General features: G+C 36.3%; 6 protein-coding genes across 15 annotated transcripts; 2 read left to right on the forward strand and 4 right to left on the reverse strand.

Moving 5' to 3' along the window:
• Window positions 1–659: 659 nt before the first annotated feature.
• On the reverse strand, window positions 660–3,283 carry LOC17877887 (cysteine-rich receptor-like protein kinase 14). Its single transcript, XM_006282754.2, has 7 exons — window positions 2,479–3,283; window positions 2,249–2,401; window positions 2,045–2,160; window positions 1,759–1,969; window positions 1,440–1,677; window positions 1,194–1,347; window positions 660–1,098 (listed from the first exon to the last, which is right to left on the reverse strand). The coding sequence occupies exons 1-7, from the start codon at window positions 3,281–3,283 to the stop codon at window positions 766–768; spliced, it is 2,010 nt and encodes a 669-aa protein (XP_006282816.1). The 3' UTR covers window positions 660–765.
• A 1,173-nt stretch (window positions 3,284–4,456) lies between these two features.
• LOC17879464 (cysteine-rich receptor-like protein kinase 15) lies at window positions 4,457–7,155 on the reverse strand. Of its 2 annotated transcripts, XM_006285882.2 has the most exons (7): window positions 6,336–7,155; window positions 6,087–6,224; window positions 5,884–6,002; window positions 5,565–5,775; window positions 5,217–5,454; window positions 4,990–5,140; window positions 4,457–4,908 (listed from the first exon to the last, which is right to left on the reverse strand). In XM_006285882.2, exons 1-7 carry the CDS (start codon window positions 7,153–7,155, stop codon window positions 4,585–4,587), a joined length of 2,001 nt encoding a protein of 666 aa, XP_006285944.1. In that variant the 3' UTR covers window positions 4,457–4,584. The 2 variants fall into 2 exon arrangements, with proteins under 2 accessions (XP_006285944.1, XP_023634686.1); XM_023778918.1 differs by lacking the exons at window positions 4,457–4,908; window positions 4,990–5,140; window positions 5,217–5,454 and having other exon boundaries at window positions 5,614–5,775; window positions 5,898–6,002.
• Window positions 7,156–9,831: 2,676 nt separating this feature from the next.
• On the reverse strand, window positions 9,832–12,451 carry LOC17880554 (cysteine-rich receptor-like protein kinase 6). Of its 5 annotated transcripts, none has more exons than XM_023778914.1 (7): window positions 11,671–12,451; window positions 11,329–11,478; window positions 11,120–11,238; window positions 10,800–11,010; window positions 10,466–10,703; window positions 10,237–10,387; window positions 9,832–10,155 (listed from the first exon to the last, which is right to left on the reverse strand). In XM_023778914.1, exons 1-7 carry the CDS (start codon window positions 12,449–12,451, stop codon window positions 9,832–9,834), a joined length of 1,974 nt encoding a protein of 657 aa, XP_023634682.1. The 5 variants fall into 5 exon arrangements, with proteins under 5 accessions (XP_023634682.1, XP_023634681.1, XP_023634680.1 ...); XM_023778913.1 differs by having other exon boundaries at window positions 11,120–11,235; window positions 11,329–11,475; window positions 11,614–12,451; XM_023778912.1 differs by having other exon boundaries at window positions 11,329–11,475; window positions 11,614–12,451.
• Window positions 12,452–13,176: 725 nt separating this feature from the next.
• On the reverse strand, window positions 13,177–15,820 carry LOC17880402 (cysteine-rich receptor-like protein kinase 8). 5 transcript variants are annotated; one of them, XM_023778929.1, is made up of 7 exons: window positions 15,052–15,820; window positions 14,769–14,912; window positions 14,558–14,676; window positions 14,397–14,457; window positions 13,907–14,144; window positions 13,678–13,828; window positions 13,177–13,594 (listed from the first exon to the last, which is right to left on the reverse strand). In XM_023778929.1, the coding sequence occupies exons 1-7, from the start codon at window positions 15,818–15,820 to the stop codon at window positions 13,259–13,261; spliced, it is 1,818 nt and encodes a 605-aa protein (XP_023634697.1). In that variant the 3' UTR covers window positions 13,177–13,258. The 5 variants fall into 5 exon arrangements, with proteins under 5 accessions (XP_023634697.1, XP_023634696.1, XP_023634694.1 ...); XM_023778928.1 differs by having other exon boundaries at window positions 14,247–14,457; XM_023778926.1 differs by having other exon boundaries at window positions 14,247–14,457; window positions 14,558–14,673; window positions 14,769–14,909; window positions 14,998–15,820.
• Window positions 15,821–18,341: 2,521 nt separating this feature from the next.
• On the forward strand, window positions 18,342–20,930 carry LOC17877786 (cysteine-rich receptor-like protein kinase 5). The gene is made up of 7 exons (XM_006284910.2): window positions 18,342–19,147; window positions 19,248–19,385; window positions 19,466–19,587; window positions 19,685–19,895; window positions 19,991–20,228; window positions 20,312–20,465; window positions 20,557–20,930. The coding sequence occupies exons 1-7, from the start codon at window positions 18,355–18,357 to the stop codon at window positions 20,863–20,865; spliced, it is 1,965 nt and encodes a 654-aa protein (XP_006284972.1). The 5' UTR covers window positions 18,342–18,354; the 3' UTR covers window positions 20,866–20,930.
• Window positions 20,931–21,598: 668 nt separating this feature from the next.
• LOC17878362 (cysteine-rich receptor-like protein kinase 5) lies at window positions 21,599–24,285 on the forward strand. The gene is made up of 7 exons (XM_023779808.1): window positions 21,599–22,500; window positions 22,602–22,742; window positions 22,809–22,933; window positions 23,022–23,235; window positions 23,313–23,550; window positions 23,623–23,776; window positions 23,861–24,285. Exons 1-7 carry the CDS (start codon window positions 21,684–21,686, stop codon window positions 24,146–24,148), a joined length of 1,977 nt encoding a protein of 658 aa, XP_023635576.1. The 5' UTR covers window positions 21,599–21,683; the 3' UTR covers window positions 24,149–24,285.
• The last annotated feature ends 128 nt before the right edge of the window (window positions 24,286–24,413 follow it).

Genomic DNA, 24,413 nt, shown 5'->3' on the forward strand with positions numbered 1-24,413 from the left:
TAATTTACTTCCATGAAACCAATTTATTTCAAACCGGTTTAATTTTAGTTTCAGCCGAAGTTAGTCTATGTAAGAGATGTGTAAATCAAGGGGTAAACTGAGTAGTCTAGAAGCCGAAGACTAGTTAAGATGGTATGAAAGATTATTTATTTCAACACATTATAAATACTTTCCCACAATACTCTGTTTTTCCTCTGTTTTCCAAATAAAATGGTTCAGTATCATAGGAGGCATTGCGATAGCGATTCTATATCTTCATCAAGATTCACTAAGACAAAGATATGAACTCCAAAGTTACAAATTTATGAATTGCTAAATTTTTTTAGTTGACCAAACTGTAATGCCAATACTCTAAGTTCTCTCAACCTATCTCATTTTCATTCTTACATAGGTACCGAATTTTTTACCGGTAGTTATGTCGATAGCGAGACTAAATTAATTATTCTTTAATTGAAAATCAAACCAAACTACAAATGGTTTAACAAATGACCAATATATTAATTATTAAAATGTTTGCTAGACTTGGAGACTATGGAGCAATGGATCACCACTAGAGCTCGTGGATCCATCTTTTCAAGAGAACTATCAAGTAAACGACATTACTAGATGCATCCATATCGCTTTGTTATGTGTTCAAGAAGAAGCTGAAGACCGTCCAACCATGTCAACAACCCAGTTTATACATTAACTGTTAGAAAAAAGACATTACAGATTTAGCTGAAACACTTGAAACATAGTTTCTGACATATATAGTGCCAATGATCTTCAACGAGGATCAAGATCTGTGAGGGTTACAGTATTGATAGTTAGGGAATTCGTCCTGATCGTAGACTGGCTCGACTCAAAGCTCTCAATAGCTTGTTCTTGGTTGTGTCTATTAGGAAAGAAGAATCCAGGTGGACGAGGAACAGGTAAATTGAGGGAGTTTCTAGTGAGCATCATGTTGATTGTCGACAAGTTTGGACGATCTATAGGATCGTGTTGAACACATAGCAACGCAATGTGGATGCATCTTGTCACTTCTTCCGTATGACATTTCTCTGAAATTGTTGGATCCACAAGCTCTAACGGTGTTCCGTCTCTCCACAACCTCCAAGCCTGTAAAATAGTTTAATCACATCAACTAAAGACTCACAATTACATAAGATCATTTGATTATCAACCAAAAAAATCTAGTTCTTCTTGGCACTCACGTATGTGACCAAATTCTCAATTGTAGTGTCGGACTGGTGGACAAATAGGTTCTTTTGACCACCTATAATCTCAAGAATTAAGACTCCAAAACTATAGACGTCTGACCTCGTTGAGAATTGACCTTGCATCACATATTCTGGGGGCATGTAACCGCTAAAGGAGTAAACACAATAAACAGTAAGTATACTCGCTTAGAAAATATATTTGAAGCTTTAGAAAATAAAGCATATTTAGAACGTATATACCGTGTTCCAACTATTCTATTTGTATTAGCCCCAGTTTGGTCCATCCCAAAAATTCTCGCCATTCCAAAATCAGCAATCTTCGGGTTCATATCAGCATCTAGGAGAATATTGCTTGCTTTGAGATCACGATGTATAATTGTGAGTCTTGAATCTTCATGAAGATATAAAATTCCTCTAGTGATTCCCTTGATGATGTTGTATCGTTTTGTCCAGTCTAACAGCACTTGTTTTGTAGGGTCTGTATATACACAAGTAGTTATAGCCACCTTTATATTCATTTCAATCATATAAAATTCATTAAACCCCTAGTTCCATGTACCAAAGAGGAAGTAATCGAGGCTCTTGTTGGGGACAAACTCGTAAACAAGTATCTTTTCTTCTCCTTCAAGACAAAACCCGTGAAGCCTAACAAGATTCCTATGCTGAAGTTTTGCAACAACAACAACCTCATTCTTGAACTCTTGTCCACCTTGTGCTGATGATTTTGATAGCCTCTTCACTGCAACTTCTGTTCCATTAGGCAATATACCCTACAAATAACTACACTAAGTAATTCCAAGCTTTTTCGAGAGAAGTAATGAATCAAGTAGCTGAAAAATTGATACCTTGAAAACTTCTCCAAATCCACCTTGACCAATTTTGTTACTCTCTGAAAATTTATTTGTCGCAGCTTCGATTGTCTTAAATTTGATTTGCAGAGAACGTGCAGTTGTAATACCAGCTTCAGTTGTAATAAACGGACTTAATTGGTTCCATAGACTACTTATATATCTGCTAAAAGCTAAGAGGCCAAAGAAAAGCATACTCACATTGATAAAGATCTAATTCTTGATATGGTTTTCTCCTCCAACAAAGCATAGCAGAGCGACGAGCAAGTAGTACCAAGATTACAATGATAAAGACGACTGCTAAAATGGGAACAACAATTGCCACGATAGATCTTGTTGAGTTTTTTCCACTACCTGCGGAAAGTGATATATAACATTCGAATCCTTGGACAGGTTCTTGTTAAAAGTCTCATAGCTTTGCAAGGACTTACCATTGTCTGTTGTGTTAACTCGGTCGCCTCTAGAAGGAGGTAGCAACGTAATATTGTCAAAAGCCTTAGAGAATTTATATAAATCCCAACGGAAATAGCAGCTTGACCGCATAATGACTCCTCCTTGCGTCTGACCACAACATGACGGGTGTCGAAGACATTTAGCACAATCAGTAGAGGAAAGATCCGGCGTGCATTGCATCAGTGCGTAAATATTCTGGGAAGCTGTCAAGGCTGCACCATCAGCTGTGTAATAGTTATTGCTAGACGATGGTGTGCTTTTTGCTGTGGATGTTGCAGCAATCATACTAACAACTAAGTCCTCCAATATTGCCGTGAACTCTGTTAAATTTGACCTGATATCTCTAGTGTTGTAGACCAAATTACGCGGATCTAGATCAGCAGATCCGAAGAAAGAAGTGTCGGAGTAGTGCACATGGCAAAGCGTTGGTTCATCTGCCCATGAATACGCTTGTATTTGGTTAGGACAACTCCGTATCAAACCGTCAGAAGCGGTCTTGATACAATCAGAACACTCTTCTGAAGTTGATCCTTGGATGCACATCCCAGTTGCGTAGATACGGTTCGGTTCTTGTCCAATGGAACCGTTGTAGAAGAAGCTGTCTCTAGCCGTGACATTGAGAGGAAGAGAAGAGAGTATTAGTCCGAGATTTGCTTCCATCGTACTGTTGGATCCGTAGTTCCCATTGTTCATGCATTGTTCTTGTGCTTGTGCTGAAACTGAAGCAACACTGAAGCTTATGAGGATAGAACAGAGGATTGAGTAGGAATTCCTCTGTTTCATTTTTTCTTAGAAATTATAGGAAAATTTATGGAAAAAAAATATAACAAAATCAATAACAATTTTTGGAATTTCTGTCTCAGAATTATTCACACATCTGTCCCTTTCTTAAAAGTTCAATAGCAAAGTTGAAGTTTCTTAGAAACTTCTAACGTTGAATTCTTCAAACAGATAACATGAAAAAACGTGTCAATATAAATGCCAAAAGTCTCTTTTTTTTTGTCGTCAAATGCCAAAAGTCATATTATTATTATTATTATTTTTTGTCGTCAAATGCCAAAAGTCATATAAGGTCATAATAATGTTGAGTTATCAAATGTGACTCAGAAAATGACATAAAGGAAATCCATAGTGGTAGAAAAGAAAGCTTAATAATTATTGAGAGAAGATTACACAAATATATAGAGTGGATACAGTAGTGTGACTAGGTCATAAGATTTACACGATTACACTAAAGTCTTAATTATCTAATATTCACATATCCGAGGACATAAGTTTGCTGAGAAATATACCTCAAACTAGTAAATAGTGGTTAGGCATAAGAATTTCAGTTTCGTTCTTTTTTTCTTGTTATTTTTAAAGTATATTGATGTTGAAATGATTTCATTATTGAGAACAGTGATAGATCATACAAAAAAAACAAGGGAATGAAGATTGAAGAAAAATCTAGCCCTTTAGACCATTTTCAATGGGAAATCTTAGAGCAGCAGCATCGGTAGTATCTCACACAAACTCTTGCCACTTGAAAAAAAGAAAAAAAATTGAAAAGAGAAGAGAGAGGAGAGAGACGTCTCTCGTTTGAGAGACTTTAACAAAAATACAAGAGACGTCTCTCGTTTGAGAGACTTTAACAAAAATACAAGAGACTACGACAATTTCCAACAAATCGCATACTATTCAACCCAATTATCCTCCATCGTTAAAAAAATTAATTGGGTTGACCACTCACATAAATCTATTGCATTAGTTAAAAAGTGTCATTATTTCAAAAATGCCAATTCAAACAGGAATCTGAATTTGAATTTGGACCGTACTGAATATGATTAATAAAAACTGAACGAAAACATAAGTTATTCGATAGGTAGAAGACAAAATAACAAACCAAATCCTTAATATATAATAACAAACCAAATCGAAAACTTTGACTGCAATTAGCAATCTTCAACCACCCATTATTAAATCAGACACATGGCGTGAGACAATAGTACGTAAATGTTTGCGTTTAATTCTACTGATAAAAACGTTGTCACTTGTGTTTTTATAATACCAATTGGTTCGAGTTAGTTTGGAGCTAAACATCATACTCAACGAGGATATAAATCAGTGATCGAAGAATCGTTTACAGACCCTGAAACATACTTGCTCGTTGTTGATTGATCTGAATCAAGCGGGTCTTGTTCGAGTCTACTCTGAACGAAAAAACCTGGTTGTCGAGGCACTTGTAGAGTCACAGTATTACTAGTAAGCATCATGAAAATGGCTGGCATGGTTGGACGCTCTACCGGGTCTTCCTGAACACATAAAAGACCAATATGGATACATCGAATCACTTCACTCTTTTGGCAATTTTCTACAATCATTGGATCCACGAGGTCTAACACTGGTCCGTTACTCCAAAGCCTCCAAGCCTGGATCAAAAATCAATCAATCTTTGCAACCATTACTTATTGTAAGAGAGGTGAATATAAACTTGTTTGCCTTCAACTTACATATGTAAGGAGGTCATGTGTGCCGTTTGTCCCGTAGAAGCTGTTATTCTTCTTACCACTTATAATCTCAAGAACTAACACCCCGAAGCTATATACGTCAGATTTCATTGAGAATTGGCCATGCATCGCGTATTCTGGAGACATGTAACCACTGTAACCCACAACAAAAACTATGTTAACAAAAGAGTGTTCTGAAAATCAAATGAGAAGTTACGAGAAATACTTACTAGGTACCAACTATTCTGCTTGTGTTCTCTTGGGTTTGGTCCAATCCAAAGATCCTAGCCATTCCAAAATCAGTAATTTTCGGATTCATATCCTTATCCAGGAGAATGTTACTTGCTTTGAGGTCACGGTGTATGATTGTGAGCCGTGAATCTTGATGAAGATATAGAATCCCCCTAGCAATTCCCCCAATGATCTTGTATCGTCGAGTCCAGTCCAACTGAGCTTGCTTTGTAGGGTCTGTGTGAGGACATCCATGAGTTAACGTTAAATACTTAATCTAAACAATTTGGTCCAAGTTTCAAGAACGGTTAAAGAATCATTGAAACAAAGCAATAAATGCAACTGACCAAAGAGGAAGTAATCAAGGCTTTTGTTGGGCACATACTCGTAAACCAGTATCCTTTCTTCTCGTTCTAGAGAAAATCCGAGAAGCCGTACCAGATTTCTATGCTGAAGCTTTGCAACAACAACAACCTCGTTCTTGAACTCCGTATCACCTTGTCCTGATGATTTTGACAGTCGCTTTACAGCAACTTCGCTCCCATTCGAAAGTGTACCCTATCAGTTTTTATCAGCATCATCTCATTATTTAATTATGTTTGTAAGTTTCAGTAAAAATTGAACAAACTCAGGTAAAGTGAAACAATAAATAGTCATATTTAGTACCTTGTAAACCTCACCAAATCCTCCTCGACCAATCTTATTATTTTCTGAATAATTATTCGTTGCCGCTTGAATTGTTCTATAGTCAAGTTGCAGTGACTCTTCGGTTGTTATATCATCCCCTGTTGCATAATAAAAGTCGTCGTAAGTAGGAAAAAAAAGAATGATCAAACCAAATAAAGGTTGTTAATGATACAAATCTTTACCATCAAATGCTTGTTGAGTATCGGAATTCTTATGTGCCCTCTTTGCAAGGAAACAATAACCAGCAATGAAAAGCAGAACAGCCACTATAATAGGCACCACAATGGCTACCACTAACATATTCGAATTCCCACCTTTCCCTGCGTATTAAATATGATTTCCTTGAGATTGGATAGTGGCATATGAACAAATCTCTAGAATCAATTACGAGAAATCAGGGTAAAAAAACAGAGGAAGAAGAAAGAGTTCACCAGATCGAGGAGGAGATGCGACTGGAGAGGCAGACGGAGGCAACAACGGCGGTAATGCTTGTTGGTGTGGCTGTGTACTAACGGAGGTTTCGTTGTAGAAAGGGGAGAGCTCGTACCTTGAACTACAACTAGGATAAAGAAGTCTTCCACCCATTGAGTTAAGAGCCATTCCATTGATGGAATATTGCAGACAACTCAAGCAGTCTTGTCTCCTAAGATTAGGAGTGCATTGAACCAGTACGTACAAACTCTGGAGTGTGGTCCATTTGGCCTTCGTCGCATTGAACTTTCTAGGACTGCTGGCTGCCTCGACGGCAGCTTGATTCATCGTGGACGATACCAAATCTCCGAACCGGTCTTCTAGGTTAGATGAAATGTTATTGGCGTTCAACAAGATATATCCTCCACCAAATGAAAGGGTCGACATAATATTGTTGTCAGAGTATCTGAGCATGCACTCCTCGTAATAGAGCACGGCTCTTCTCGCATCCGGACACATAGTTAAGGTTTGGTTGACTGAAAAGGCGACGCAGCTACGACAAACTTCTGGCGAGAAATCTCCACGGCAAAGGAAAAGTCCGGTGACCCTGTCGGGAGATTTTCCCTCCGTGGCGTTTTGGAATCCGGTGGTGTATGAAGCGTTGCGGGAAGACAGAGAGGATAAAAGGGCTATGAGATTGGTGGAGTAAGTGCTGTTTCTTGAATATGTTGTCGTATTTGGACAAGAATGGTACAGGAAATTAGGATCTTTAGCATAAGCTCCGAAGCTAGTGAGGAAGGAGAAAAAGAGAAGGAAGATCAAAGAGGCGTAAGAATGCATGATCAAAGACGATATTAATTTCGTAAACCGATAAACGCCTCTTCTATTTATTTATTTTTGGTTTTCTTTGCTGTTGCTGTTGTTGTCGGCCATTGTCCAATTTTTTTTTTCAAAGAACAAGTGCAATCTCGGGAAACACTGTTCCTCCTTAAAATTGAATAGTAGTGCGTCTGTATGTATATGCGAAAAAAAAACTTATATAATTCTGGTTGATTTTTTAAATAAAAATATTATTTAATACCTGCCTAAACAAATGAAAACAATTTTTCTAATATGTATAAACTAATCAGTTTTGTATTAAAATTTGAAAAAAAAACTCATCTAATTTAGTAAGAAAAAAATCTCTAAAAAATCAAATAACAAAGAACGGAAGGAGTAGCATTTACTTTATTTCTTTAAAATACTACTAAATTCTTTTTTCTAAAAATAGCACTATAATTTTGTTTTCTCCAAAATTACCATAAAACTAAAATCAAGCTTTCAATTTTAAAAACAAAAGTTTGAATTTTAAATAATAACTCATAATTTTTTTTAAACTAAGTCTTAAACCCAAAATACTAAATAAAACTGAAACTTTGGAGTTATAAATCCGTAAAAAAACATTATGAATATTTTTAGGTAATTGATAATTTAGAGTATTTCTATTTCTGGTCTTAATCAATATTTATATTGTGTTGACTGATGTGCAATATATTTCTTTTTACTGTTGAGTCAAGCGTGTAAACAAATTAAAGGTTGATACAGTAATATGAATGTCTCATGTGACACCCACAAGAACACGTTGTAGTTAATGAGACTAAGGCCATCTCCACTCGTGAGTGGTACTTAAAAAAAATAAAAAATATTATTTTATTTTATTTATTTATTTTTTAATTTTAATTGCTGAAAGTTTGACATCTGTTCTATTTTATGTAAGTACCGGTGCTGGTAGTACCAATTTAAGTAACGGTACCTCTCTCTTTCTTTGATTTTGTTATTTTTTATTAATTGATTGTGTTTAAAGTACTCCTTAAAGTTCTCCACTGGAGATGGCCTAAGTCAAAAAGAAAATTTAGACGAAGTAACATAAAGAATAAAGAATGCGAAAAGAAAATTGTGACAAAATGTAAATTCGTCAATCTATCTTTTTTTTTTTTCTAACAAAATGGAAATTTCAGACGAAATAACTCATAAGATTCCGTTTCAAAATTCTAACTAACAGAATTGATTCATTTGTTAATCAATTATTTTGATGTCGAGTCTCTCAACAAATATTTAAGTTTCTGTTTTTCCCTATATTAAAACAAATATTTAAACGTGTCCTCATTGTATTCAAATCCGCAGTTGATCAGGTAAACCCGGTGATACGGAAAAAATGCCCGGTAATACGGTTACTAATCCGTTTGAGTTTAATATCAATATCTACTATTTTTAAAATCAGAAACACCATAAAAATTCGATAAATCCAGTAAATCCAACAAACACGGTGTGTACTTTATAAGAATCCGTGTTGTACATAGACATCATTTTATGCTATTTGATTTTGGTAATTTTTTAGATCTTATAATATATAAATTTGATGAACTGTTATGAGTTTGTAATACGCTTGAAGAGTATTAAAGTGTTATGTTATGTTTTATCATACAGATTTATAAATTTGTGTAGAAAATTAACAATATTGGTTTTTTTTTTTTTTTGAATTGAATGTTAAACTATATTCGAAGAAAAAACAGCGTTGTTACAACTAGTGTATTGGATAGTTTAAAAGCTTTTGAACATAAACAAAAAATGATAAAACGATCAAGATTTTTTTTTTTTTTTAACTCCTACATTGAAACCAGAGCTGAAGTCTTTTTCATAACGTCGATCTCCTGTTCATTGAATGGTTTTGAGTTGGTTACGAATATTAGTTTATTCTTGTGATCTTATGTTTAATTAATGAAAAATTAGGTATAAACAATTTGATCATTTTTTCTTTACTGTAGTTGATTATTACTTTAAAATAAAATATATGGATATTTTTTCTTGTTGACAAGAGACAAGTTGAAAAACTTTCTAGTGAATACAGTAGTTTTTATGAGAAAAAGATAAGGTAGTAGGGCTGATTTTCTTCCGACTGCTTTAGGTCTCCATTCAAAGCATCTAAAATCCAAAATGATATTTTGGATATATACCAAAAATGTTGAATCTAACAGAAAGAAGACCGTCTAAATACCTGATTATGCCCACGAGATTAATTTAGCCAACAAAACAAAAATTTAGTTCAAGGGCTTAATAGAAATTGCTATTTAACAAAACAAATTTAGCTAAAGAGACGTCTCAGCTCTCCCCAGAAGCCAGCAGTGGAGTCGGTGACTGTTTGTCTGTTTCATCTTTGCTGTCAATACGGTATGACAAGTGAACGCTTTGATTCGATCTCCTGAATATTTTCTTGACCTATTCACATCAAACGCTACTCTCTTGGTGAACACGACGAATGTAACGTTCAATTATGTAACGTTCTTCTGTGTTGAGCAAGTCAATACATTAAGATGTGCTAGTTTAACGTTATAAGCCTTGGAAATGTTTTAAATCGTGTAAACCTTTGTGAAACACCTCACTAATCTCCCAGTTTTGAATTAAAACAAACCATGTAAGGTTTGATCAAGTCTAGAAATATGTAAATATATGCTTCAAGCCTGAAGGTTAACATCATATTTAGCGAGGATATAAATCAGTGATCGATGCATCGTCAATAGACCCTGGAAGAGACTTTTCCGTGGTAGATTGATCTGAATCAAGCGGGTCCTTTTTGAGTCTACCTTGAATGAAAAATCCTGGTTGTCGAGGCACTGGTAAAGTCACAGTATTACTAGTGAGCATCATGAAAATGGTCGATATTGTTGGACGCTTTACAGGATCTTCTTGAACACATAAAAGACCGATATGGATGCATCGAACCACTTCACTGTTCTGGCAATTATCTACTATAAGTGGATCTACTAGGGATAATGCTGATCTGTTATTCCAGAGCGTCCAAGCCTAAAAAATCAACCAATCAGTCTAGGTAACATTTCTTAGTGTAATGTAGGAGTGGTAAATATTGATAGCCTTAAAACATACATGTGTGAGTAAGTCTTGTGCACCGTCTGGCTCGCCGAAGCTGTTATTCTTCCTACCACTTATAATCTCAAGAACTAACACGCCGAAGCTATAGACATCAGATTTCATAGAGAATTGGCCATGCATTGCATATTCAGGAGACATGTAACCGCTGGAATCCATAACAAAAGCTTTAGTCTATGTTGGCATATTTATATTCAGCTTATGACACGTAAAGTGGAAGACTTACTAGGTACCAACTATTCTGCTTGTGTTATCCTGGGTTTGGTCCCATCCAAATATCCTAGCCATTCCAAAATCTGCAATTTTTGGATTCATATCCGCATCTATGAGAATGTTACTCGCTTTAAGGTCACGGTGTATAATTGTGAGCCGTGAATCTTCATGAAGATATAGAATCCCTCGAGCAATTCCTCCAATGATCTTGTATCGTTGAGTCCAGTTCAGCTGAACTTTCTCTGTAGGGTCTGCACATCCATTAGTTACAGATAAATAAGATAAGTAACCCCAAGTTTCAAGAATGGGTAAAGAATCATTCAAACAAAGCTATTAATGCAACTCACCAAAGAGTAAATAATCAAGACTTTTGTTGGGCATATACTCGTATACCAATATCCTTTCTTCTCCTTGTAGCGAAAACCCGAGAAGCCTAACCAAATTTCTGTGCTGAAGCTTTGCAACTACAACAACCTCGGTCTTGAACTCTGTTTCACCTTGTCTTGAGTTTATCGACAGTCTCTTCACCGCAACTTCTTTCCCATTTGAAAATGTACCCTATCCGTTTAAAAATTTTTAATCAGCATCATCTCGTTATTGTCGATAGAAACTATCAATAAAAAGAACTCATCCTCAGGTGCAAGGAATCAGTAATAATATATTGTACCTTGTAAACCTCACCAAATCCACCTTGACCAATCTTATTTCTTACTGCAAAATCATTTGTTGCAATTTGGATTGTTCTATAATCGAGCTGTAGTGAGTCTGCCATTCTTATATCATCTCCTACTGCACAATAAATGTCTTCTTGAATCAAAAAGGAGGCTTATCAATGAAATTATCAAATCCAATTAAGATTGTTTATTAAATCTTTACCCTCAGATGCAGATGCAGGTGCTGTTTCAAAAGTCTTCTTATTCCTTTTGGCAAGGAAACAATAACCAGCTATGGCGAGCAGAGCAACCACTAACATAATAGGCAGAACAATGGCTACCACTAACACTTTTGAATCCATACCTTTCCCTGTGTTTTAAAGATCAGATCATGTAAGAAGTATAAAAAAAAAGTATAAAATCAATAAAAAGGATCATACTTTCCCTATTGGTCTTTACTAATTTCAAGAAAACAGGGTAAAAAACAGAGGAAGGAGAAAGAGTTCACCACGTAATGAAGGAGATTTCGTCGGAGGAGTAGACACCAACAACTCTAGCGGTGGTGGTGGTGGTGATGATGGTGCTGGTGCTGGTGCTATTGTTTCAATGGCGCTCTCGTTGTAGAACGGATAAAGTTCATACCTTACACCACAACTCGGCCAAAAAAGTCTTCCTCCAGTTCTGATAAGATCCATTCCATTGATGCAACTTTGCAAACAGCTCCTGCAGTCTTTTCTTTTAAGATCAGGAGTGCACTGAAGCAGCCCGTACAAAGTCTGGAATGCTGTCAACCCGGTCTTTAGCATATAGAACTTTCTTTCACTGTTGGCTGCTTCAATGGAAGCTTTCCTCGTAGCGGACGACACAAAACTCATGAACCCGTCTTTTTGATTTTGAATAGAAGAAATCTTATTAGATTTCATAATGATATATCCTCCTTCGTACGTAAGGGTCGATAGGATACTCTTCGGAGAGTATCTGAGCATACACTCATCATAATAGATCACGACCTCTCTCTCTTTCGGACACCGACCTAAGGTGTCGTTGACAGCAAAGGTGACGCAGCGACGACAAACTTCTGGCGATAAGTCTCCACGGCAGAGGAAAAGTCCGGTTACCCTGTCGGGGGATTGTCCAGCCGTGACGTTTTGGAATCCGGTGGAGTAAGGGGCGTTACGGGAAGACAGAGAGGACAAAACGGTTCTGAGATTGGTTAAGTAAGTGCTGTTACTTGTGTAAGTTGTCGTATTTGTACAATTATGATATAGGTAACCAGGATTTTGAGCAGAAGCTCTGAAGATAGTGAGGAATGAGAAAAGGAAAAGCGATATGAAAGAAGAAGACATGGTTCGAGTTCCTCTGAGATTTGATGAGCTTCACATAAGGGAGCTCTCATTTATTGAATGAATAGTGTGCTTGTCTCAAACTCTCTCTAACGTGAAGTAGACGACGATAAGTCAACCAAAGTCAATAAGTCAAAGTAAACTTTTTTGTTTTTGGATTAAAATTGTCATTTTTGTTTACAACAATCACGTACAATCACGTAAAAGACTATCTTTAGAGGTCGACCTTTCCACTGTGCGTGTTGATTGGTTCAGGAACAATGATGAAGGATAGAAAACTGATTCATGAATTATGGTTGCGAAATTACTGTATAAACTTAAAACTGTTCGTTTGTAACTTGTGTGTTACGTAAGTCACGGACTCACGGTGCCTGTCTTATTGACATAAAAGTTTAAATTCTCTTTTCTTTGCAAATAAAGTTGATGTTACTCGTCGTGTAATAAACTTTGAATTTCAAGAAATTGTATTAATTTATTAGGTTTGCACCAACAAAAAGAAAAGGAAGAGAAAAACTTTGACGTGTTGGATAGTTTCCAAATTTCCATTCAAGTAATTTCCTTCTCATGCATTGCATGCATGGGAGCTTTTGAATAGATCACAATAAAGTCCATAAAAAATAGATCATCATAGATTTTATTTAATAATTATATTTATATTTAACAATGATATATTTTGATTTTTGGGTTATATTTTAACTAAAAGTCAAACCAAATTACAAATGGTTGTAACAAATCAAAACAAAACTAAACAGTAATCAGGACTAACATATGTTACGAACATATGCTTAAACTTGAATTCAGTAATGCCAATTAATCTAAACATGAAGGAGGATATAAATCAGAGAACGATGCATCGTCAATAGAAACTGGAACTGTCTTGGTCGAAGTAGATTGATCTGTATCAAGCGGGTCCTTCTCAGGTCTATGTTGAATGAAATACCCTGGTTGTTGAGGCATTGGTAAAGTAATACTATTACTAGTGAGCATCACACAAATGGTTGACACTGTCGGACGCTGAACAGGATCGTTTTGAACACATAAAAGACCAATATGGATGCATCTAACTACTTCACTCCTCTGGCAGTTATCTATAATAACTGGATCAACAAGGTCTAATGCTGTTCCGTTACTCCATAGCCTCCAAGCCTAGAATATTATCAATCAGTTCTTGCTAATGTACATTCCTCATTGTAGGAGAGGTAAAAGGTAATTTGCCTTAAGAAACTTACATGTGTGACCAAGTCTTGTGCGTTGCCTGTCTCGTCAAAGTTGCTATTCTTCCTACCGCTTATAATCTCAAGAACTAACACTCCGAAGCTATAGACATCTGATTTCATTGAGAACTGGCCATGCAACGCATATTCAGGAGACATGTAACCGCTGTAACCCACAACAGATCTTTAGTTGGATGATAAGATAATAAAATTCAATTTATGAGAATTAAAGTGGAAGACTTACAAGGTACCAACTATTCTGCTTGTGTTCTCTTGGGTTTGGTCTAATCCAAAGATCCTAGCCATTCCGAAATCTGCAATTTTGGGATTCATATCTTCATCCAGGAGAATGTTACTTGCTTTCAGGTCACGGTGTATAATTGTAAGCCGTGAATCTTGATGAAGATATAGAATCCCCCGAACAACTCCTCCAATGATCTTGTATCGGCGAGTCCAGTCTAGCTGAACCTGCTTTGAATGGTCTGTGAACATTCATGAATTACAGTTAAATCTAAAGATTTCCAACCCCAAGTATCTAAGATGGCTTAAAAATACATGGAAAGAAAACAATAAATGCAACTGACCAAAGAGGAAGTAATCAAGGCTTTTGTTGGGCATATACTCATAGACCAATACTCTTTCTTCTCCTTGTAGTGAAAACCCCAGAAGCCTAACAAGATTTCTATGCTGAAGCTTTGCAACTACAACAACTTCGGTCTTGAACTCTGCTTCACCTTGTCCTGAGTTTTTCGACAATCGCTTCACCGCAACTTCAGTCCCATTCAAAAATGTACCCTATCCATTTTCATCAGCATCATCACGTTATCCAATGTGTTGACACAAAATATCAGTAAGAAGTACTTGAACCTCATGTGCATGAGTAATTTTATAGTACCTTGTAAACCTCACCAAATCCACCTCGACCAATTTTATTATTCTCTGAATAATCATTTGTTGCAGCTTGAACTATTCTATAATCAAGTTGCAGCGACTCTATGATTGTTATATCATCTCCTGATGCAGAATATATAAAAAAGTTTGTAAAGAAAAAAGCTTATGAATGACATCAATCAAATCAAATCAAGATTGTTGTATTGAATCTTTACCCTCAGTTCCAGGGGATGAGTCATAAGTTTTCTTTGCCCTCCTTGCAAGGAAACAGTAACCAGCTATGAAAAGCAGAACAACCACTAACATAATAGGCACAACAATGGCTACCACTAACACACTTGAATTCCGACCTTTCCCTGTGTATCAAAAGAGCAAAACTTTCGGTTTTGGTATTGGTAATTCTAAGAAAGCAGGGCAAAAACAGAGGTAGTAAAAAGTGTTCACCAGGTAGTGAAGGAGAAATCACCGGAAGAGTACTAGGCACAAGCGATTGTAGCGGTGGTGGTGGTGGCGGTGGCGGTGTTTTAACGCCGGTTTCGTTGTAAAAAGAATAGAGCTCGTACCTTGCACTACAACTCGGATAAAGAAGTCTTGCTCCAACTCGGTTAAGAGACATTCTACCGACTGAACTTTGCAAACATCTCTGGCAGTCCTGTCTTGTTAGATCAGGAGTGCACTGAAGGAGCGCGTAAAATGTCTGAAATTCGTTCAATTCGGTCTGTATCGTATAGAGTTTTTTTGAACTTCTGGCTGTTTCGATGGCAGCTTGGTTCATCGTGGTGGACACAAAAGCTATGAACCGATCTATTTGATTTTGATTAGAAGAAATTTTATTCCTGTTGTGCATGACTATAAATTTGTCGTACGTAAGGGTAGATAGAATATTCTGGTGAGAGTATCTGAGCATACACTCATCGTAATAGAGCACGACCTCACTCTCATTCGGACACCGAGTGAAGGTTTCATTGACGGCAAAAATGATGCAGCTACGACAAACTTCAGGCGAGACGTCTCCGCGGCAAAGGAAAAGTCCGGTGACCCTGTTGGGGGAATGTCCCGCCGTGGCGTTTTGGAATCCAGTGGAGTAAGAGGCATTAGGGGAAGAGAGAGAGGACAAAAGGGTTTTGAGATTGGTGAAGTAAGTGCTGTTACTTGTGTAAGTTGTCCTATTTGGACAATAACGATTTAGGTAATGAGGGTTTTGAGCAGAAGCTATGAAGCTAGTGAGGGATAAGAAAAGAAAAAGGGAGATGAAAGAGGAAGACATTGTTCGACTTCCTTGAGATTTGAGTTTACCTATTCATTTATAAACTGAGTATATGTTTTTGTTCTCTTTCTGATTAACGTGAAGTAGACGATGGTTTCTGATGACCATAAGTAAGAAGTTAAAAAGTCAAAGTAAGCGGTCAATTTTACTAAACACCCTAATTATTTTTTTTGAGAAAAAGGCAATGTTAAAAATTAACTTGAATATGGAAAACAAAATAGTTATTTGATCGAATGATTTACATAATCACTGTTGTTGAGCCAAACCCAAAAGGTGATCATTGTTTTTCCACCTCGGAGTTCAATGGAAGCTTGGTTTTATAAGTTTTGATCATTTTGTTTTCCAAAGTGCAGTCAGTTACAGTGTATAGAAAAAAAGACTACAAAAATTAGATCGTCACGATATACAAAATACATTTATAATTTACAAAAAAAAATTGTTTAATATCTTAGATGATGAAATAAAATAATTTTTTAAAAACTTTCTCCATTTGCGAAGAAATTACTAGGAAACCTTTCCTTGCAAATAGATTTTCTTATTCTAGTGTTCACACCAATTTGGAAGATGAAAAATAAAAAAAGGCATAAGTTATCTTATATTTTCAAACAAATGAATATTTTTTTAGTAATGAGTTGTGTTTTTTTTTAGAAGTGTTTGGAAATTTAAGAATGTCTAAAATCTATGGCTATGTTGATAAAGAAAGTGACTCTATGATAAAGTCATGGGATCCAATTATCACGGAAACTTACCACTTATAGAAATATGTTCATGTATGCTTAAACTTAATTTCAATAATAAATTAATACTAACTGATTTTTATTGTGAAGGTTACACCATATTCAACGAGGATATAAATCACTAATTGATGCAACGTTAATAGATACATCAAGAACAGACTTGCTCATCGTAGATTGGTCTGAATTAAGCGGGTCTTGTCTATTTCTCACATAAAACCCCGGTTGCTGAGGGCATGTGCAGCGGTGTAAGACAATTTTTTGTTTTTGTTTTTTAGATTTTCTTTTAACAAAAAGAAAAATATGTAATCAATCGCAGGTCGCTACGTGTCAGTAGGGCCCGTGAATAGTGAAAAACCAAAGTAGAGGATAGGAACTGACCAATCGCGAGCCGATACGTACGTTTCTCTTATTTATTTATTTTTTGATTTTTTTTTTTTGTGGGGACTGGATAGGGACTGACCAATATACATGCTCTGAGGCACTGGTAAAGTCACGGTAGTATTAGTAAACGATTCTTTTTCTTTTTAATTAACTTGAATTTGGATCCACAAGTTATTTGTTGAACCAAACCCAAAATTTGATCATAGTTTCTCCCCTGAAACCCAAAAACAGGGAGCATTATAGTAGTTTTGGGTTATATAAGACTATAGAGATTTATTGAATTTGGATAGTGTTATTTAAAAGTTTAGTTATAATATGGATAGAAAGAAAGCTTGACGAAGATGACAATGGCGAAACATTCTTTTGTCAAAATGTTCAACTTTCAAACCCATGTTTGTCAAGAAAGTTACTGAAGAAGAAAATTATTATTGTCTGTGAAATTTTATACCAAAAAAAAAAGTTTATACAAAAATTCAAAGGTGTATCGCATAATTTTTTATATTTTTTTATTTATTTATAATAAGACCACATTTGGGAAATGCTTTACTACAGTAATACAATTGAACGTTCTGCGGTTAAACAAAGCATTCCATAGAATCATTCCAAATAGAAACTTGTTTTTTTGTTTTTTTTGTGAATACATTATATAGCAAGTTGATGTTTTTCTTATTGGTTTTATAAGTGTTGATGTGGGCTTGTAAGAAACTGTATTGTCTTACACAAAAGAGCACTCTTGATTGGCTTTAAATTCATTAAGACCACCAATACTTAAGCTTAAGAAAAAAAACAAAGCACCAAGGCATCAATGGAGAAGTGTTGGGAAATGTCTGCTTATATGGTTTCCTCTTCCTTCTCTCCTTCTCACCTTCCTATTCTTTTCTTGAACAACCATTGACAGCCAAAGATGTTTGCAATTATAAGGCGCCAAAAAGTGCACATCCTAAAATCTTTTAAGCAAAGATGATGCACATTTCGAACCAAAATAAAAAAAAAAGTCGTCCAAGAAAATATTCAAAATATATATACTGAACAAAAGCAGGTGAACATGGTAAGCTAAATTTTATTGACAAAAATTAAAGATAATTTTTCATTAAATTTCACAGAAAATATTTTTTTCTCAAAAGATATTATTAATAATTTTATTTTCCGAAATAATCATTAAAAATTAGCATTCTACCGACGTCAAAAAAACAATCATTCCAAAATAGAAACTTGTTTTTTTGGTGTGGAAACAGTAAATAGCAAGTTGGTGTACACTCGTCAACAACAGGTCAATTCTTTTTGGTTTTAAGCGTTGACGTGGACTTGAAAAAAACTGTATTATCTTACAAACATAACAATCTTGATTGGCTTCAAATTCATCAAGACCACCAATTAATAAATAGAACAGAACAGAACAGAGCACAAAGGGCATTCATGGAGAAGTGTTGCAAAATGTCTGCTTATGGTTTCCTCTTCCTTCTCTCCTTCCTTACAAGTCTTAGACCTTCTATACAGCAACCTAGACCTGAATACGTCGGCTATAAATGTTCTTCGGAGAGATCTTCTTACCTTGATAACAGCACATACTCTGCCAATCTCAAAACCCTTTTGTCCTCTCTTTCTTCCAAAGAGAATAATTATATCTTCGCCAGAGGATTCCAAAGCCTTCCAGTGGGAGAGAAGTCGCCAAACTATGTTTTCGGACTTTACCTCTGTCGTGGAGACGTGTCGCTGGAAGCCTGCCGTGACTGCGTCAATTTCGCCGTCAAGGACATTCTGAATCAGTGTAAAAATGGGAAGGAGGCTTCGATTTATTACGACGCATGCACACTTCGATACGCTGACCGTAATATTCTCTTGGATCCTGTAACCAATGTTCCTCAGTTGATGGAAAACCAAAACACTGTGCCGGATGACCAATCAGGTCGGTTCAATAAGGTACTCCTCTCTTTGATGAATGAAATTGTAAAGGAGGCTGTAGTTAGTCCAAGAATGTTTGCGTACAAGGAGGGTAAGTACACATCGTCCAAAACAGTTTATGTACTGGGTCAGTGCACGCCTGATCTCCCAAAACAAAACTGCTCAAGCTGTCTCCAACAAGCCATCAAGAAAATATTGCCTCGTAACAAAATCGGAGCAAGGATTCTTTGGCCGATTTGTAACATGAGGTACGAGCCTAACCGTTTCTACAATGATACCTCCAGTCCTCTTCCTCCTTCGAAGCCTGGTAAGAGCTCTACTATCTCTTTGTCAATGTTTTTTTGGGTTAAGAAAGTATAAGATTTTGGAAATTATGTGTCATGTCTCTGATTCAAGACTTTACGCAGGAAAAGGTAAAAAAGCCATAGTGATAGTCATAGCCGTTGTTGTGCTGCTAGCTCTCTCCGCAATGCTTTCCATAGCTTGTTATTGTTTCCGTGCAAAGAGAGTGAAGAGAACTTATGAGACAGCAGCTGCACATGATGGTAACAAATTACAAATTTTAACGTTTGCTACTTAATAGTCTATCCTCCTGCTTGATTCTTAAAAACATTTGAAATTGCAGATGGGGAGGATATTACAACAGCAGGCTCATTGCAGTTTGATTTTAAAGTTATTGAAGCTGCAACTGATAAGTTTTCTGAAAGTAACAAACTCGGTCAAGGTGGATTTGGAGAAGTGTACAAAGTATATCTATTTAGTTATTCATTGAGCGTCCTGATTAGTTACATATAAAAGATTGAATGATGGTAATGATTTCGTTTTGAACGCATAACATATGTAGGGCATATTTCCTAATGGATTACAAGTTGCGGTGAAGAGACTATCTAAAACATCAGGACAAGGTGAAAAAGAGTTCAAGAATGAGGTTATTGTTGTGGCAAAGCTTCAACACAAAAATCTTGTCCGGCTTCTCGGATTTTGTTTGGAAAGAGATGAGAAGATACTTGTCTACGAGTTTGTGCCTAACAAAAGCCTTGATTACTTTCTCTTTGGTAAATAAATACAGTGTTTTATCCCAAAGCTGTACATTGTTTCAAGCTCATCTTGGAGACCGGTGTTTTTAACATTGTGACTGCGTATGGTACAGACTCTACAATGAAAAGCCAGCTTGATTGGACAAGGCGGTACAAGATCATTGGAGGAATTGCTAGAGGGATTCTTTATCTTCATCAAGATTCACGACTCACAATCATACATCGTGACCTCAAAGCGGGTAACGTCCTCTTGGATGATGATATGAACCCAAAAGTTGCAGATTTTGGAATGGCACGGATTTTCAAAATGGACCAAACGGAAGCCAATACGAGAAGAGTAGTAGGAACCTAGTAAGTTTTTCTCTTCCCATTCATTTCCTCTTTAAACTATAATATGCTTCTATATATTAACTTAACACTTAATATTGTGGCAGTGGCTATATGTCTCCTGAATATGCTATGTATGGCAAATTCTCCATGAAATCAGATGTATACAGCTTTGGGATCTTAGTTCTTGAAATTATAAGCGGCAAGAAAAACATTGGTACCTATCAAATGGATAGTAGCGAGGGCAACTTGGTTACATATGTGAGTTTATACAAATTTATATAAACTTACAAACTCCTCTGTTTTATATGAAAAAAGACTAAAGTTTTGATTTCTTTAAAATGTTTCACAGATTTGGAGAGAATGGAATAATGAGTCACCAATGGAGATCGTGGATCCATCCTTTCGAGATAGCTATCAAATAAACGAAATTACCAGATGCATCCATATTGCTTTACTATGTGTTCAAGAAGAAGCTGAAGATCGTCCAACCATGTCAACGGTCGTCCAGATGCTCATTACTAGCTCAATCGCTCTCGCTCCTCCTCGGCCACCTGGATGTTTCTTTCAGACCAAGCATGAAAAATCTGGTCCATCGATGGGTTCGTCTGCTCTGTGTTCCATTGATGATGCTTCGATTACTCATGTAACTCCTCGCTAAAGACGAAACGTTTCACAGAGATTATTATTAAGCCACGAGAATGAAACAAGATTCTTCTTAGTTAACCTGCTTCCATTATTTTTAATTTTACTTTTTATTTCCCTTCAAATAAGTGTAAGATCTTATTTACATGAGGAGAAAAGAGTGCAGAGACTAGTGGCCTAATTGTTGATTCTTGGCGCTAGGTTTGTTTTGTTGGAACATTAGATGTGTTGTGTAGGTACGATCTTGTGTAGAATCTAAGGAAATTGTGAGAAAAATAGTTATGTTACATGCGTCAGTTCCTTGTTTCCCAGAATAACTCTAAAAATCTAATACACACCGACACAGTTGTAAACTCAACAAGGTAAAAGTACTAAAACAGGAAGTCAACGACTAGTGTAGAAGTCAACCTTCCATAAAAGAGTGTGAAGTATCCGATAAATCAACTAGGGTTGTGAAATTACTGTTTTAAATTATAACTGTCCATTTGTTACTTGTCTGGTAAGGAAGTAAAACAGTTGTTGTCTTAATCATCCAAAGTCTACGCAAAATAATCTTGAACCTATCAAATATTCAACTTCAGTGTTTATCTTATTCTGGAAATAGATTGATAGAGAACAATAACTTTATTTTAAATAGTTGATTCATTGTTATTCATTTTAATAACAAAACAAGTTGATGTTACTCGTCTAGTTGACCTTGACTTGCAAGATATTTTATTATTTTACAAAAAAAACAGAGTTTGAACCAGCTAGCTGGGTTTCACATTCTATTCATCGTTCATACACCAATCAAAAGAAAGAAGAAAAACAGAGGAAAGGTGAAGAAAGGAGATAATGTCTGCTTATGCCTTATTAAAATCTCTCTTCCTTCTCACCTTCTTCATTGTAAGTTTGAGAGCTTCTGCTCAACTACAAGATCCTACTTACGTCGGCCATGTTTGCACTAACAGGATATCAAGAAACTCCACTTACTTCAAAAATCTCGAAGTTCTGTTGTCCTCTCTTTCTTCTAACAACGCTTACTTCTCTTTGGGATCTCATAGTCTCACAAAGGGTCAAAACCCTGACATGGTGTTCGGTCTTTATCTCTGCAGAGGAGATCTCTCGCCGGAATTTTGTCGTGAGTGCATCATCTTTGCTGCTACAGAAAGTGGGAGTCGATGTCCAGGTGGGAAAGAGTTCTTGATTCAGTATGACGAGTGCATGCTTGGATACTCAGACAGGAATTTCATGGAAACTGTAACCACAGCTACAATAATCACTTGGAACACTCAGAATGTTACCCCGGACCAATCTGTCCGGTTCAATGGTGCAGTGGCTTCTCTAATGAAAAAATCTGCAGAGGAAGCTGCTAATAGCAATTCAAGCAAGAAATTCGCGGTCGGGAAGTCGGAGTTCACTTCGTCAATGTCTCTTTATGCATTGGTTCAGTGCAATATTGATCTGAGTAGTGAAGACTGCTTAAGCTGTCTTCAAAAATCCATCCAAAAATTATATTTCAACAAACTCGGAGGAAGGTTTCTTGTCCCGAGTTGTAACTCAAGGTACGAGACTTACCCTTTTTACAATGAAACTTTAGAGGGAACTGTTCTTCCTCCGCCAGATACGGCTCCTCTTCTGCCACCGGTTTCAGCTCCTCCATTGCCGCCTGGTAAGAGTTCTATCTTACTCATTTACAAGATAGTTATTTTGGTTTGAGACATTCACAATTCTGGAAATTATGTGTCTATGTCTAATCTAAGACTTATGCAGGAAAGGGGGAAAAATCAACAGTGATAACCATAGCAATTGTTGTGCCGGTCGCTATCTCTGTTCTTCTCTTTGTAGCTGTTTTTAGCTTCTATGTAAGAAAGAGAAAGAAGAAGCCTTATGATACAGGAGCTGCAAATGATGGTAAAGATTCTAAAATCTGTGTCTTTGGTGGTTAATTTTTCAAAAAAACCATTCATTATTTTGCAGAAAGAGATGATGACATTACAACTGCAGGGTCACTTCAGTTTGATTTAAAGGTTATTGAAGCTGCGACAGATAAGTTTTCGATATTTAATAAACTCGGTCAAGGTGGATTTGGACAAGTTTACAAGGTATTATACTAGTTCATTGAGCTTCCTAATTAGTTTCATTATTGATTCAACTAAGGTGATGGCTCTGTTTAATTCACAATCTTTTCAGGGAATACTTCCTAATGGAGTACAAGTTGCGGTAAAGAGACTATCAAAAACATCAGGACAAGGTGAAAAAGAGTTCAAGAACGAAGTTGTTGTTGTGGCAAAGCTTCAACATAGAAATCTTGTCAAGCTTCTTGGATTTTGTTTGGAGAGAGAAGAGAAAATACTTGTCTATGAGTTTGTGCCTAATAAAAGCCTTGATTATTTTTGTTTGGTAAGTTAGACCAATGTTTAGGAAATATATTTCAATTTTTGAGCTCATGTTTTAGACTTTCTAATTATATGGGATGTGCAGACTCTAATATGCAGACTCAGCTGGACTGGACTACACGGTATAAGATCATAGGAGGAATTGCTAGAGGAATTCTGTATCTCCATCAAGATTCACGACTCACGATCATACATCGAGACCTCAAAGCAGGTAACATCCTTTTGGATGCCGATATGAACCCGAAAGTTGCAGATTTTGGAATGGCGAGGATTTTCGAAATGGACCAAACAGAAGACAATACGAGGCGAATAGTTGGAACCTAGTAAGTTTTGGTATTTTCATATGTTAAACTTAAAAATCCCCTATTAACTTAAACCTTTATGTATTGTGGCAGTGGTTACATGTCTCCCGAGTATGCGATGTACGGCCAATTCTCAATGAAATCTGATGTCTATAGTTTTGGAGTATTAGTTCTTGAGATTATAAGCGGGAGGAAGAACAGCAGCCTCTATCAAATGGATACTAGTTTTGGAAACTTGGTTACATATGTAAGTAAAAACACTTCAAATCCACTACTATTTTTCTCTATTAAAATGTCACAAATAGTTCAAGTCTTTAAATGTTCAATATAGACTTGGAGGCTATGGAGTAACGGTTCGCCATTAGAGCTCGTGGATTCTTCATTTCGAGAGAATTTTCAAAGAGACGAAATAATTAGATGCATCCATATTGCCTTGTTATGTGTCCAAGAAGATAATGAAAATCGTCCAACCATGTCAGCGATCTCGATCGCGCTAGCTGTACCAAAAGCACCTGGATTTTTTTTCCGGAGTAATCATGAACAAGCAGGTCCATCAAAGGATAAATCTTCTCTCTTTTCCATTGATGCTGCATCTATTACTACTGTAGTTCCTCGTTAAATACAAATTAGGATATAGGATAATTTGAGGTCACGGTGTGTATGAATGAATTAATCAATGTTGAAGAATATAGAAAATCCCTCGAGCATTGACTCCAATGATATTGTATATATACGTCTAATCCATCTGTCCCCTCATTTGAGTGGTCCGCAAATAAAATGTATAAATAAGTTAGACCGACCGGTGCTACAATGTTTCTTGGGACGACTCCTCTTTAGAAACTTTGTTGAGTCAACCGTAGATACTTTGAAGAGAAACACAATTT

The sequence above is a fragment of the Capsella rubella genome, unplaced genomic scaffold (assembly GCF_000375325.1).
Source record: "Capsella rubella cultivar Monte Gargano unplaced genomic scaffold, Caprub1_0 scaffold_7, whole genome shotgun sequence".
Classification (NCBI taxonomy): domain Eukaryota; kingdom Viridiplantae; phylum Streptophyta; class Magnoliopsida; order Brassicales; family Brassicaceae; genus Capsella; species Capsella rubella.

Bases quoted from the DNA above. Each gene is read 5' to 3' on its own strand.
- LOC17877887 (XM_006282754.2), bottom strand. From the start codon at position 3,283: ATGAAACAGAGGAATTCCTACTCAATCCTCTGTTCTATCCTCATAAGC. The intron at 1,348-1,439 runs GTATATACGTTC...TTACTCCTTTAG, and splicing joins AATAGAATAGTTGGAACACG to CGGTTACATGCCCCCAGAAT. The intron at 1,099-1,193 runs GTGAGTGCCAAG...ACTATTTTACAG, and splicing joins TTGAGAATTTGGTCACATAC to GCTTGGAGGTTGTGGAGAGA.
- LOC17879464 (XM_006285882.2), bottom strand. From the start codon at position 7,155: ATGCATTCTTACGCCTCTTTGATCTTCCTTCTCTTTTTCTCCTTCCTC. The intron at 6,225-6,335 runs GTGAACTCTTTC...TTTAATACGCAG, and splicing joins CGCATCTCCTCCTCGATCTG to GGAAAGGTGGGAATTCGAAT. The intron at 6,003-6,086 runs GTAAAGATTTGT...ATTATGCAACAG, and splicing joins TACTCAACAAGCATTTGATG to GGGATGATATAACAACCGAA.
- LOC17880554 (XM_023778910.1), bottom strand. From the start codon at position 12,451: ATGTCTTCTTCTTTCATATCGCTTTTCCTTTTCTCATTCCTCACTATC. The intron at 11,476-11,613 runs GTGAACTCTTTC...TTTAAAACACAG, and splicing joins GAAATCTCCTTCATTACGTG to GGAAAGGTATGGATTCAAAA. The intron at 10,156-10,236 runs GTATGTTTTAAG...TTGATTTTTTAG, and splicing joins CACAAGACTTACTCACACAT to GCTTGGACGCTCTGGAATAA.
- LOC17880402 (XM_023778925.1), bottom strand. From the start codon at position 15,820: ATGTCTTCCTCTTTCATCTCCCTTTTTCTTTTCTTATCCCTCACTAGC. The intron at 14,910-14,997 runs GTGAACACTTTT...TTTGATACACAG, and splicing joins GATTTCTCCTTCACTACCTG to GGAAAGGTCGGAATTCAAGT. The intron at 14,458-14,557 runs GTACTATAAAAT...GAAAATGGATAG, and splicing joins GATTTGGTGAGGTTTACAAG to GGTACATTTTTGAATGGGAC.
- LOC17877786 (XM_006284910.2), top strand. From the start codon at position 18,355: ATGGAGAAGTGTTGCAAAATGTCTGCTTATGGTTTCCTCTTCCTTCTC. The intron at 19,148-19,247 runs GTAAGAGCTCTA...GACTTTACGCAG, and splicing joins TCTTCCTCCTTCGAAGCCTG to GAAAAGGTAAAAAAGCCATA. The intron at 20,229-20,311 runs GTAAGTTTTTCT...ATATTGTGGCAG, and splicing joins AGAAGAGTAGTAGGAACCTA to TGGCTATATGTCTCCTGAAT.
- LOC17878362 (XM_023779808.1), top strand. From the start codon at position 21,684: ATGTCTGCTTATGCCTTATTAAAATCTCTCTTCCTTCTCACCTTCTTC. The intron at 22,501-22,601 runs GTAAGAGTTCTA...AGACTTATGCAG, and splicing joins AGCTCCTCCATTGCCGCCTG to GAAAGGGGGAAAAATCAACA. The intron at 23,777-23,860 runs GTAAGTAAAAAC...TGTTCAATATAG, and splicing joins TTGGAAACTTGGTTACATAT to ACTTGGAGGCTATGGAGTAA.